A 13,597-nucleotide genomic window follows, 5' to 3' on the forward strand; every position below is an offset into this window, starting at 1 on the left:
TTTTTTTGGCATAATCACCTATATTTCTTGGAGGAACAAGCTGTTGGGGATGAGTATCAGAGTATGTTGATGATGATACAGTAACATCGCCTTCTTGGCCTACTAATCAATTTTTTAGGTTGGTTTACCTAGAGATACTGACACATATCATGCTATTGTGCTAGACTTCAGGCGTTTCTTCAGGGATAACATGACATGGTTGTCTTTTGTGATACAGTCAGAAGAACAGTTACATCAGCGGCAACAATATTCTAGAGGTTTTGAGGATCAACAAAACTCCATGTGGTGCTGACATAGAGTTGGAAGAATAGTTTCATAGGGGTGTCAAAAACTGTAATTGACTAATTGTAACATTGCACTCGTACTGACATAGGCATATGGCTAAACGTCCATGATGACACTTTTTGACATTCTGCCACTATTAAATGATTTTTCTTAATTTCTAATGCATATTTTAGTTGTACTAATTGACTTTTTGTGTGTTCTAGAACTCAAATATGTGTAGAATATGCTATATTAAAGAAAGTATACAGTAGGGTACAATGACCCCAATGAAGCGAAATTACGTATGAGAGAGACCTGGACTTTTTATAATGGTGGACAATGAGGTATTTAACAATATTTTTCTTATGCTGCTGCTCGCGTTCACACCGCCGGCCCTTGCAATCCTTTGATTTTCTTTGATTATCCACAGTTTCCTGTAATAGTAACATTGCAGAAGGTTTTCCAAGATTGGGCTTGATCTGAGTAGATTGGCATCTTATTATAGTTTCTGCAATTCCCAAAAACATAACATTGCAGAAGGTTTTCCAACTTTGGGCTTGATCTGAGTAGATTGCCTTCTTATAGTTTCTGCAATTCCCAAAAACTTCCCTTTTTTTTATTCAAGGGAGAGGGGGTTGATTTAATAACTGTTGTTTTATCGTTGCGGTTCTGTGGTAGGGATATTGTTGCTGGTTGTAAAAGGAAATTTCGATTTGTTAGTTAGTTTGGAAGGTGAGGATAGAGTTCTTCCTCCAGATTTAGTAGAGATCGCAGTAGATATATTTCTATATTCCTCCTGATAAATTAGGAAATTGAGTTGGACGCGGGGTCACAGACAATGTGAATGTCATACATTGGTACTTTGAAGCAGGGGTTGAGAACAAAGATAATTGGAAAGTTGTACTTACTTGGCAGCAGTTTTGGGGAATTGGATATCTGATTTATAGATGGTTTCAAGAGGTTGTTTTTCTGAGTTTGGATGTGAAGGAGAATTAGAGGAATTGTGGGCGAGAGGGTATTCATTGGGACAAGGGAGATGAACGGGAAATCTCCGGTAGGGGCTGCTCAGGTTGTGAGTAGATGGTGTTGCAGGTCTTCTAGGGGGTTCCTTGTTTGCAGGTCTTCAGCGGTAAGACAAAGGGGAATGGATTATATGGAGGGATATAACAGGGTTAAAATGCTCTTTCTCTTTCTTTAAAAGTTTTAAGTTAACACAGTTATTCAAACAGGGTGCAGTTGATATCTTTCAAAAAATTAGGGACTACTTGGAATTCGTGTTAGTTACAGGGGTTTTATGTGAAATTTTCCCTAATCTAAAGGTTCAACTATGTATAAAGACGCTTAATTAGGGTTCGTGAAATTTGAGGCCAAAATATAACCATTTGACCACCGAAATGGTCGACCAAAGTGTGCAGCCGAAATGTACCAAATTTCGGTCAAAATTTGACCGAATCTGAGATATTTGGTTTTGACCATAGCACAAGCAATAACCAGTGGTATGAAATTGTGAATGAGGAGTTGTATTGGTAACACGTTTTAGAAGAAAAAAATTTAGTTGTTTACAATGGAGATGGGAGACTGCCTATTTATTGTTGCACTTTGATAATATGAACATTTAAATTGAGAAAAATCTTCTCAGGACCAATTCAGAATTTTGAAACATATTATGCATCCTTATGAAAGGCTTTGGAGGTCTTTACAACAAAGATTGCTGCTGTTTGATACTATTTCGCTGCCGATTCTTGTTTCCATGCAACAAACTAGATGCTGCTGTTTGATACTATTTCGCTGCCGATTCTTGTTTCCATGCAACTAACTAGATGATATTCATAAAGAAACTCTTTTATCTTGCCAGAGAAAACCCAGTTCCATTTTCTGCCACCATGGTTGGAAAAAACAAGAAGAACATGAAAACAAGTGTGCAGACTGGAGTCATGTGATCTACCCAAACCTATGGTTGGAAAGAAAGGTGCAAGATCGGGCAGTTCCAGTAAATCATTTCACCACCTGAAGACTGAAACCACAAAGTTTGTGTCATATACACATCTCCCAAAGAAAGTCCTAAATAAGAACCTTGGACCTCAAACAACTAACTCCAATTCAATTCTGCTTTCAACCCAAAAACTTCACTCTTACTGAGATTTATTCTGAGACCAGAAAAAACATTAAACATAATCCAAAAATCAACATCTCAAAAACAAGCAGTGTCTTGCAAGGAATGAGATTTTAAGTAACAAACCGTAGATGAGAGATATGTACGACATAGCTTCCAAGTTTCAATAATCTCAAATCTCCGCCTCCATATACAGATGGCTCAAATCCTAAGTAAAGATGACAAACAAGAAGGAAGACAAAGGATCTCCATGTTTGAACCTCTTTGATTACGGAAATAGATGGGTGGCTCAATGGTACTGATGTAGATCAATGGTAAAAGAGAAGAGAACAGCAACCTGTCCAGGTTCATCCCCCCCCCCCTCTGAACCCAGTTTATTTGGGAAAGATATTAGCTATTTCAGGCGAAACTGACAGTTACTGAAGGGTATCTCTCTATCGAAGCTTGCTGGTTTTTTCTTTCAGCCATTGACTGTGTTGCGGGAGGTTGAAGACAATCCCCAAACCCAAGCCGTGAGTTTGTTTGAAACCTTATTATGTTTTTTCTTCTTTTTTCTTATTCTTTTATTATTCATTGTCCTTATTTTATTCTCCCTTACAAGATTATCCTTTGGCCATATGTTAGACATCCTTACTAGTTACTACTTTGCTTCTTTTTAGGAAGTTCCTAGAAATGATGATACTGCCACACCTTTTAAAAATTTTCATATATCACAGAATTGCCATTCGGTTCTTAAATTCAGTTATCTACTATTCTTGTGGGCCCATAGCAATCCAATTGTAAGGTTCTAGAACCCTGGATCCGCATCAAATATACTTCCTATTGAAGGATGATCGAGCAAATTTGATTCAACATCTCTACCAAACCCATGGACGAGTTTTTTTCAAGATGCGGAAAGTTGATGTAGACCAATGGTGGAAGAGAGAAGAGAACAGTAACCTGTCCAGGTTCAACCCCCCCCCCCAATTGACCGAGTTTATTTGAGAAAAATATTAGCTATCGGCCAGCAGTAGAAGGAAGATTTTTTCCAAATTTCGGGTGGGACCCATGGCCACTATGTGGAGTAGAATATAAAAGATTTGACAGCTTGTATTGGTGCTATTTTTTAGGGAAGTTTATTCCTTGCACGCAAGGAATTTTATTAGCTAAAGATTAGTTTCTATTTTATAGGTTGTTAGTAGTTTGCTTTTTTAGGATTCTTTAGTTTGTTAATTAGATTGGGATTGGGATACCTTGTAAGTAGTTTGTGGGGAATTTATTTCCACGCAAGGAAGGCCCTTTTGATGTGATCGATTGATTATTATAAATCAGCAGCCAACAATTTTGATGCATGAGAAAACTGGTTTTCAACCATGAGTGTCAGGTGAGCGACCTTCCGCACTATGAGATGCAATGAGGTGAGAGACCTCGTGGATCATGGTTCAAGGACTCAAATTTGGGCATGGTTTTGGCCAGGCTCGAAACCAAGATTTGGCAAGATCTCGCTGAAACCATTTTTTATAACAAGTCTCAGGGTTGGGTTTCGGTGGCCATACGGTCAAGTTAAGTCCTAAAACTTGTCATCCAGCCTATTTTAGGCCTTCTAAACACAATGGAAATATTAAATTTGAAAAATCAAACCCATATGGTACTTTGACTTTAGACTATATGTTGGTAGTCTACACTTGTATACGATCTCTACCCTAGACCATTCCACACAATTTTAAGTACTACTGGAACGCATATGAATTATATAATTTAAGTAAAACAACTTAAATAAACATTAGGAACTAAAAGATATCAAATTATTCACAATTTAAATAAGCTATGAATCCACTTGCTCCAAGCTCCCTTGGATGTAATTTGGCAAAAAAAAAAAATTGCACCAAAAACCAAATATGGGGGGACTTTACTTCAAAACAAGCCAAGACTTGCGAGTTCATCGAGACCGAGTCGAAATTAAGGTGAGATCTCAACCGAGATATCACAAAACGAGAAATTGGGCTGAGATTTCAACAAGATATCGAAATATCATAGGCGATTATGTATTATTTGTGTACACCTTAGGTCTCGTCTCGAGATCTCCCGAAACAGAGAAAATACCGAGATCGAGTTCTCAAACCATCCATGGGTGGGATGCTCATGGGAAGAGTGAGAGACTCAACCCAACCAAACTTCTTCTACCTTCCTTCTTCTTTTTTTCTTTTTTCTTTTTTTTCTCAATTTCTATTTTATTTTCCAGCAAGTTAATTTGCAACAGAGAGACAATCGAAGACTTGGTATTACTGCTGGAAGTTGCTGTTGGTCTTAGAATACTCCCCTGTTGCTGCTCCATCGAAGTGTTGCCTGAGATCTTCAAGATCAGATCATGTGGTTCCCTGATATTGGAGGTTTCTGCAAAGAAGTTTGAGGACCTGTAACTCCTGGTCGAGCCATCCATTCCAGTCCAGTAGGGGTCACTTTTAAGGTCCTATCGCTGGAAACTGGTTCATAATGTACTGTTGATATGAAAATATCCTGCTATGGAATCAGTCCTAATTGTCTAACTGGGGACTGATTCCACAATCTACATTAGGTACTCTCCATTTACTCGCATCAAAAGACCGTTATACAAATTCCTGTACACTATCTCCATTTAGCTCCAAAAACCCATCCTTCTTCGCAATTATTAAGAAAATTACAACTCATATGCCAATACACCTTTTCATCTTATCTTCAGAAGACCCTTGGCTAACATCAAGCTTGTTCCATGGAGCATGGAAATGTCACTTATTAGTTCCCCAACAATATTTTTAACAAATTTTTATATTTTGTCTCGAACTCTTGACCCGTTTGAAAGAATGACCCACTCCAACATATTTTGGTGGGACCTGAATGGTATTTTTTTCTGAGATTTGTGATGGTAGCAAAGGGGTTGTGCCAATAGGCCCAAGCCCGAAGCCCAGCATTGCTCCCGTATAGGGTGTGGAGGCGCAGTCACTGTAGTACGGTACGACCGATGGATCAACCCGACTTGGAGGAGTATATTATGTACTATCGTATTGTTAAGCAAGTAGTGAAAATTGGGGTTTTTTGTGTTAGGCTTTCTAAGCAACTTTTCTTGCCACGATTTGGGTGCTCTTAAGAGAGATCTCCATTGTAACTTTTCTTCCAACATAGTGAATCACCTTCTTCTCCGCCCGACAACGTAGCACACCAAATCGGTGTGTGAACCTCATTAAATCTCTGTTTGTGTGAATTGTGTTTATTTTCTTCGTATTGGTTGGTGTTTGTTCTAACATAAATCAAAGTGATCATAATAAATGATCCATAAAGTTTTAACTGGTATTTGATGTGAAAGCATGATCAAATAGATCATGCAACATACAAGAGCACCACATGATGCAGATAAGTCACTTGGGCTTATTTTATTGCAAATAAGCATAGTTTTTAAGGCACTACTAAGGCGAGTAAGGCAGTGCTCCGCCTTATGTAAAGTGGCGCCTTATGGATTTTTTTTTTTTTTAAACACATTTTAAAATTACTTGATGAAGATTCCAATTATAGATTTTTTATTGGTAGGTGTATGGTTTTGTTAACACTTGAGATGTATGAGATCAGCTTTACTCCACCAAAAATAACCAAAACAAACAAAACAATAACACGCTTCACAAACAAGGTTTGGATTTTGTCAAGGGTTTTAAGAAAGGGCTTTGAGAAGGAATCAAGGAACAAGGAAGAACCACTGATCCAGGCGACCATTTTGCTCCGGCAGCAATGAGCTTGCACCGACAGCGGTGAACTTCATTCTTCTTTAACAGGAGTAAAAATATAGCGGTTGACCTTAGGTCTTAGGCACTCATTTTGGCATCATAGAGGTAAGTATAATAATACTTGTATTTTTTATGTCTTCTTTTCTTTATATTTATAATTTTGTTTCATAATTATGTATTTATATTATATGTTAATATGATTGAATATTGATGATGAACTTAGTTTATTCATTTTATTGATTTGTTTTCTTGATGAATATCTTACATTTGTATGAATATGAACATTTAATATTTACTTAATATATGAGTAATAGGATTCAACTAGGATTTGAGCCAAATAAATTAGTTTTATAAAAAAATTACACATGAACGCTTTAGTCGATAAGGCGACGCTTTATACCCGCCTTATCGCTAAGGCACTCCGAAATACCCTCAAAAGCCTCCGTCGCCTTACCGCCTTAAAAACTATGCAAATAAGCCTTGGGTTGTGTTATATATGTGTTGGGCCTTTGATCCCATGGGTTTTCTTTGAAATTGGCCACTTTAATAGACCTAAAATATGGGTAGAAGGTAAAAAAAATGGGATTTAATTCATTAATTTAGTTAGTTACTATTTAATTCAATAAATGCACATCAGGCCATTGGTCGGTTGTAAAGTCCTATATGAACTATTAGTTAGTTAGAGTCATAAAGTCAAGTCTTAATCCTATTTTGAATTCCTAGTTGTAGTAGGAGTGTCTAGTCTAGTCCTATTGGGAAACTAACTCCTAGTTGTAGTAAGAGTGTCTAGTCCTATTACGAAACTAGCTCCTAATAGTAGTTTGATTGCTATTCTGCCCTCTATAAATAGAGGAGTCTATGTACTTATAATTGCAGATTTGAATGAAATAAAGTTTGCATTTATGAAATAAAGTTTGCAACTAAATGCTTAGAGCAGTTGAGATAGCTGTGGGTGAGAAGCCCAAACTGATATTGCCACTTCCTTTATTCTTTTTCACCCTTCTCAACCCCCAATCTGTTTTATTCTTCTTTTTTATTTTATTTGTTGTAACATTCAAGAGGTATAATTCAGATTTTGATAAAAGTCTCCAGAAATCATAACCGATCAGCAATCCTAGTGGGAATAGGAGAGAGATCGATCTCCTCTCTTTCTCTTCTGTACTCTGTTGAGCCAGGTCTTCAATCAGGGTATTCCCGGCCTCATAAGGGTCCCACGATCCTTACCTATTCACTGTTGGAAACATTCAGCTGATGTTCTTGAAGGTTCTTCTCAATTTTCTCTCCTAGGTCAGAAAATCAAAAAAGCTTGTAACTTTACAACCAACCGTCATAATCCTCTCAACTTTTGGGGATTTTGTACCCTCCCTAGGGACTATCTACGCCCAAGAGTGCAACTCAATCGGACTCCTACAGCCCTGGCCGCACCTCTCAATCTCTCCAGCTCTATAGTAGGTCTTTCTCTCTCCTATCGAGTTGGGTTTTGGGTTGATTTTGCTCCTGTATGGGTATTGTATCCTTGGGGGTTTATTTGATGGTCTTATTTCCTTGTTTCCTAGTCTTATTTGTATTATTTGGGGTTATAAATTGCTGGGGTAGTTTCTTATAATCTACTCCTGCATTATGTGGCATCAGAGGTATGACTGAGGAAGAAGAACCCCAAATCACTCTTAAAGATGTGTGGAAAGCAATTCAAGCTTTGACCACAAAGTTCGAAGGTCATGCTCAACAACTGGCAAAACTAAGAGAGTCTACTGCTGCTTACTGCAATACTCAGGCTACTATTGCCCAATCTAATGCTCAATCACAATATTTTCGTCGGGAATTCCTTGAAGGGATGCGTGAATTAGACATGTAATTTGACAACTACAACTTAACAGAGATACAAAAACGCCAATATGCATATTCCCAAATGAGTGATTGTGTTCGAATGCAATGGAGAGTCCGTGAAAGACAACTTCAAGTTCAAGGATGTAAACCTAGAACGTGGGACGAGATGCAGCATGAGTTGACAGACATGTACCTATCTGAGCATAAACGAAGCAGGTACTTCCTTCCACCAGATGTCCAAAAGTCACCCACAATTGACAAGAGCATGAAGGAATCATCAGCATCTATTGCAAAGGAGCAACAAGAGAAGACACCTCTGACCAGTGAACTAGAGTCAAAAGTTGATGTTCGTGTTAAAAAAATTCCATCCATTCCTATTGTTGAGGAAGAACAAGTCATTGATGTTCCCATCAACGAGTCTCATGTGGGAGAAGTCGAAAGCAACAAGGTTGCCACAATGGACAATGAAGTTGAGACTAGGGAACTTGACACTACAACAACTGTGATGATTGTGAACAGCCAAGAGGAAGATCCTATGGAGTTCAAGAATGAAGTTGTGTTTGAACCATCAATGGAACCGATTAGGAACCACCAAGTAGATGAACCAAAAGAGCTTTATGTTGCATTGAAGTTAGAAGAGACCAAAGGTGCATATTTAGAAGACCCTATGGATACATCCGAAGATGTTGAAGTTGAGCATGTGAAGTTTGTCATCCCATTAAAGTATCTTGAAGATCGAGCTCCTCACATTCTAGACTACATCTTTATTATCAAATAGCTACCTAAATTTTTCTAGGGCTTGAGGAGGGACATGCACCATGATATAATCACCCTCGCACTCTACAAAATTCGAAGACGAATTTTTTCTGAGAGAGGGCGAGTTGATGTAGATAAGTCACTTGGGCTTATTTTATTGCAAATAAGCCTTTGGTTGTGTTATATATGTATTGGGCCTTTGATCCCATGGGTTTTTTTTGAAATTTTCCACTTTAATGGGCCTAAAATATGGGTAGAAGGTATAAAAACGGGATTTAATTCATTAGTTTAGTTAGTTGCTATTTAATTCCATAAAGGCTCATTAGGCCATTGGTCGGTTGTAAAGTCCTATATGGACTATTAGTTAGTTAGTCTTACTCTATGTTTGAGTCATAAAGTCAAGTCTTAGTCCTATTTTGAATTCCTAGTTGTAGTAGGAGTGTCAGTCCTATTGGGAAACTAGCTCCTAGTTTTAGTAGGCGTGTCTAGTCCTATTGGGAAACTAGCTCCTAGTAGTAGTTTGATTGCTATTCTGCCCTCTATAAATAGAGGAGCATATGTACTTATAATTGCAGATTTGAATGAAATAAAGTTTGCATTTATGAAATAAAGTTTGCAACTAAATGCTTAGAGCAGTTGAGATAGCTGTGGGTGAGAAGCCCAAACTGATATTGCCACTTCCTTTATTCTTTTTCACCCTTCTCAACCCCCAATCTGTTTTATTCTCCTTTTTTATTTTATTTGCTGTAACATTCAATAGGTATAATTCAGATTCTAATAAAAGTATCCAGAAATCAGAACCGATCAGCAATCCTAGTGGGAATAGGAGAGAGATCGATCTCCTCTCTTTCTCTCTTCTGTACTCTGTTCAGCCAAGTCTTCAATCAGGGTATTTCAGGCCTCATAAGGGTCCCATGACCCTTACCTAATCACTGTTGGAAGCATTCAGCTGCTGTTCTTTAAGGTTCTTCTCAGTTTTCTCACCTAGGTCATAAAATCAAGAAAACTTGTGACTTCACAACCAGCCGTCAGAATCCTCTGAACTTTGGGGACTTTTGTACCCTCCCTAAGGACTATCTACGCCCAAAATTGCAACTCAATCGGACTCCTACAGCCCTTGCCGCACCTCTCTCTCTCTCTCCAGCTATATAATAGGTCTTTCTCTCTCCTATCGGGTTGGGTTTTGGGTTGGTTTTGCTCCTGTATGGATATTGTATCCTTAGGGGTTTATTTGATGGTCTTAGTTCTTTGTTTCCTAATCCTATTTGTATTGTTTTGGGTTATAAATTGCTGTGGTAGTTTCTTGTGATCTACTCCTGCATTACCACCTCACTTCATTAGCATCGCACTAATTCTTCATAAAACATTTCATGTAGCTCCTTCCTCACAAGCAACCATGCCCAAGCAATGAAAATGTTGCTCTTGACTTGCTCTTTGCAAACAATCTTAGCAATTTCTCATGCTTACTTTTCTATCCCTGCTAAAATGCACTACTCCAGCTTATCTATATAATCCATCTAAGCTCCAACTCAAAATTATACATTTCATAAAATGTACAGTTTATTATCAATTCTTTAAGTACATCCAATAGCATTTATTGTCAACAGAGGACAGCACTGTTGCTGATCACCAGCCACTCAACCACTGAGCCTCCTTGCTCGCAGTTAACTACATAACTCTTTACAAAGCCTCACACTCTTTCTGTTGAAAGATATAAAAACTACAGGAAGCAATAAACCATGCAGCGCATAAAAACACCAAGACCACAACGCCGAATCTTTCATACCCAAATAATCCAATCAACATGCACAACACCTCAAAAAAACAATAATAACAATAACGCCAATGGACCCAAAACCCATGAATGAGATGGACGATCTAAACCCACCTGCGAGCACCGGGAGAGGAGCCTTCCCCATGGAACATTTGCACGACCCCCTTTAGACCCTTTCCTCCCTCGATTCAAAGCTGCGCCAACTAACTTCACCGACTTGTCAGCCTCTGCCGCGAAACCATCTGAACCCCACAAAGCCAAGAAACAAATCAATTAGAACTTAAAAGGCTGAGAATCAAATCGCAGTAAACGAATAATCAACGGAAGAATAAAGATCCAAGCCAACCACCTAGAGATGAAGATGAAGCCAGGACCTCGTATTCCCCGCCCAAATCTGGAGATTTCTCTACGACAGTTGCAGTACATGCATCGAATTCCTTGGAATGACCAAGTATAGACGACGGATCAGAGAGGCGAACTTCCGGGCAATGAGATTCAGAACCCGAGTTTATGGGCGAACCTAGTGTTTCCACAGACGAAGTACAAGGAGCCTCGTTCGTCGTTGAAGACGCCTCCCTCACCTGGGTTTCCAACCAAAATCAGTACATAGTAACACCTCGAGACCACAATCTATTAAAGCAATACTGAACCCTAAATCTGGTAGACGTACCTTTGAGCGTTTACTGTTCTGTATAGGAGAAGTGCCCGAAGGCGAAAGAAGACGCTTCGATGCAGCTGAGCTTCTCCTAGTCTCCACCATGACTTCCCTTCTTCGATCCGAATTCGGTTGCAGAGAATCGAAGATAGAGAAGATATGGTGAGAGTTCGAGATTCGAAAGCGACACCTATTATATAAATAAAAGCTTCTATTTTTATTATCTGAGATTTTCTGTTCTTTATTGTTAAAGAGAAACTTGAAGAAGAAGAGAACGAATATAGAAAGAGGAACAAAGGCGGTTTAATCGGGTTTATATATAGATTTGAATTGACGAAGGAATTCGGATTTCTGGTGGCTTCGAAAGAGTGATTGGTGAAAGTGAAAATCAGAATTTACCAAAAAAGAAAGTGAAAATCATATTTACCAAAAAAAAGGAAAGTGAAAACCAATCTACTTTTTACCTTTCTTTGTGGAATAATTCACTAGAATCAATTAAAATAATCTACCTAACAAAAAAAAAACTTGATCAAAAATCATGTGGATTCAACTATTACCATAGAATAACTGAACTCAAACTGAGCACTCATTATGATTTAAATTCAATTTTAAATAGGTGAGCTCAATTTGATGTTTATCAATGGTTCAAACTTGGAATTTGAATAATTGAAATTTTAAATTTGGATAGTGTTATTCATAAATATTTTTTCTTGAAAATGTGATTGAATTATTAAAATTTGAAAGTTGGAACTTTAGTCGAGTTAAATAACATAAGACCATGTTAGGTTCACGAGATTGTTCTCGTACGCTCATGGTCCTGGCATTCGGAATCCATTGAGTCTCTTTGTATTTAATGGATTCCAAACACCGAGATCAGGGGCATACGAGAACAATCTCATACGTAAACTTGATTAAGCCTCATAGAACTTTACTATAATTGATCTCATTTGACTTACAAGGTTTTTACCAAAGCGGGTGAAGTCTAAAAACCTAGTTTCCGGCAATGAATCATTCATACAACTTTTGTTAAACAGGATTATCATGTTTAAATGAAAATATCAAGATCTCACTCTACCTCGTGATTTACATTGCTTTGCTTATTGTCACATAACACCATGTAGATATATCCATATGAGTAAAGGTCATGTTATCATCTAATAGGTACAACTTTAGCTTTAAATGAGTAATAGGAAGTGACAACAGTAACAAATGTGTCGTCTTGTATTTTTATATTCAATCCCATCCTACGAAATATTCTTAATTTTAAAATAACTTTTATTGAGTCAAAGTTTGAGTTCTTCCTTTATTTATTTTTTTGCTAAACTTGTTAATTAAGATGGATGTGAGGTTATCCATCACGTGAATTAACCTATATAATGACAACTGACAAACATTAATCTACACATGTTAACATCCCTCAACCAAAGAATCTTATATAGCCTATTATCTGTGGATTCTTCATTTTTATTTTATCAGCAGTTCATTTGTTTCAAACATGTTTTGCTTAGGCACCCTTCAAAATATCATTCCTACAAATATTAGTATTATGGTAGATTATAAACATTGAAAATATATTACTATCAAGCACCCTTAGATGTAAAGTAAAGGGGCAGACAAAAATCTGTATCACCCTAGGAAAGGTAAGGCCATACTTACCCCCCCCCCCTCAAATTTAAACCACTCGACTTTGTAGTGCAATTAAAAATGCCAATTTGATGGTTAGTCTTGCAAGCTTATCAAGATGGTCCATCTTATTATGCCATGTGGACGAACTAATGATGTGGCAATTTTGATTGTCAGATAGTTAACATATGCTTTAGAGTAGCCACGTGACAAATTTCATAGTATAATTTAATCAAATACACTCCAATGCATAGGCCTTAGAACACAACCTCTTCTACGAAGCAGGGGTTAAGGCTACATACAATTTAACCCTCCCAGACCTCGCAGTAGCGGGAGCCTCGTGCACTGGGTTGTTTTTTTTCTTTTTTAACCCTCCAATGCATGGGCATGTATCTCAATATATGTTCATACATGGTTATAGTATACCCAATCATTACCATTTCCTCTTTTTAAATATTGATTTTCGAACCTCTAATATGGCACCTGGCAAGCTTCGTTGGGGCTAAATTATGTAAATACATACCTAGAGGTCTACCTGTTCACAAGTTATGAACCCAACTAAATGGGGAATGTGGTATTCGAATAACTTATCAAAATGAGCCATTTTCGTCTGTTTATTCCCATTATGATATATAATGATGTGGACAACATGTATACAAAGTTTGTGTGAACATTTGGTGTTATGGAACAAATAGTGTTGGGTTCCAACACCATTTGTGGTGTTGGATTCCCACACCATTCGAGAAACATTGATGCAAGCAAGATGGATGACCTCTTCTATAAAGCTTTGCCCATCATGTGATGTGGTTATGTATACATAGTTTATGTGAAAAATAAAAGAAGAAAAAGAAAAA

At 37.7% G+C, this 13,597-nt stretch overlaps 1 protein-coding gene across 6 annotated transcripts in view; it reads right to left on the bottom strand.

The window, feature by feature from the left end:
• Nucleotides 1–11,398, bottom strand: part of LOC122064050 — a 34,132-nt gene extending 22,734 nt beyond the window's left edge. For all 6 annotated transcript variants that reach the window (XM_042627744.1, XM_042627745.1, XM_042627746.1 and 3 more), the window contains exons 1-3: nucleotides 11,136–11,398; nucleotides 10,815–11,046; nucleotides 10,580–10,707 (exon numbers count right to left, since the gene is read on the bottom strand). In XM_042627744.1, coding sequence (XP_042483678.1) covers nucleotides 10,580–10,707; nucleotides 10,815–11,046; nucleotides 11,136–11,225 — 450 coding nt within the window. In that variant the 5' untranslated portion in view covers nucleotides 11,226–11,398. The remainder of the gene's footprint in view (nucleotides 1–10,579; nucleotides 10,708–10,814; nucleotides 11,047–11,135) is intronic.
• Between the last annotated feature and the right edge of the window lie 2,199 nt (nucleotides 11,399–13,597).

The sequence above is a fragment of the Macadamia integrifolia genome, unplaced genomic scaffold, assembly GCF_013358625.1.
Source record: "Macadamia integrifolia cultivar HAES 741 unplaced genomic scaffold, SCU_Mint_v3 scaffold151, whole genome shotgun sequence".
Classification (NCBI taxonomy): domain Eukaryota; kingdom Viridiplantae; phylum Streptophyta; class Magnoliopsida; order Proteales; family Proteaceae; genus Macadamia; species Macadamia integrifolia.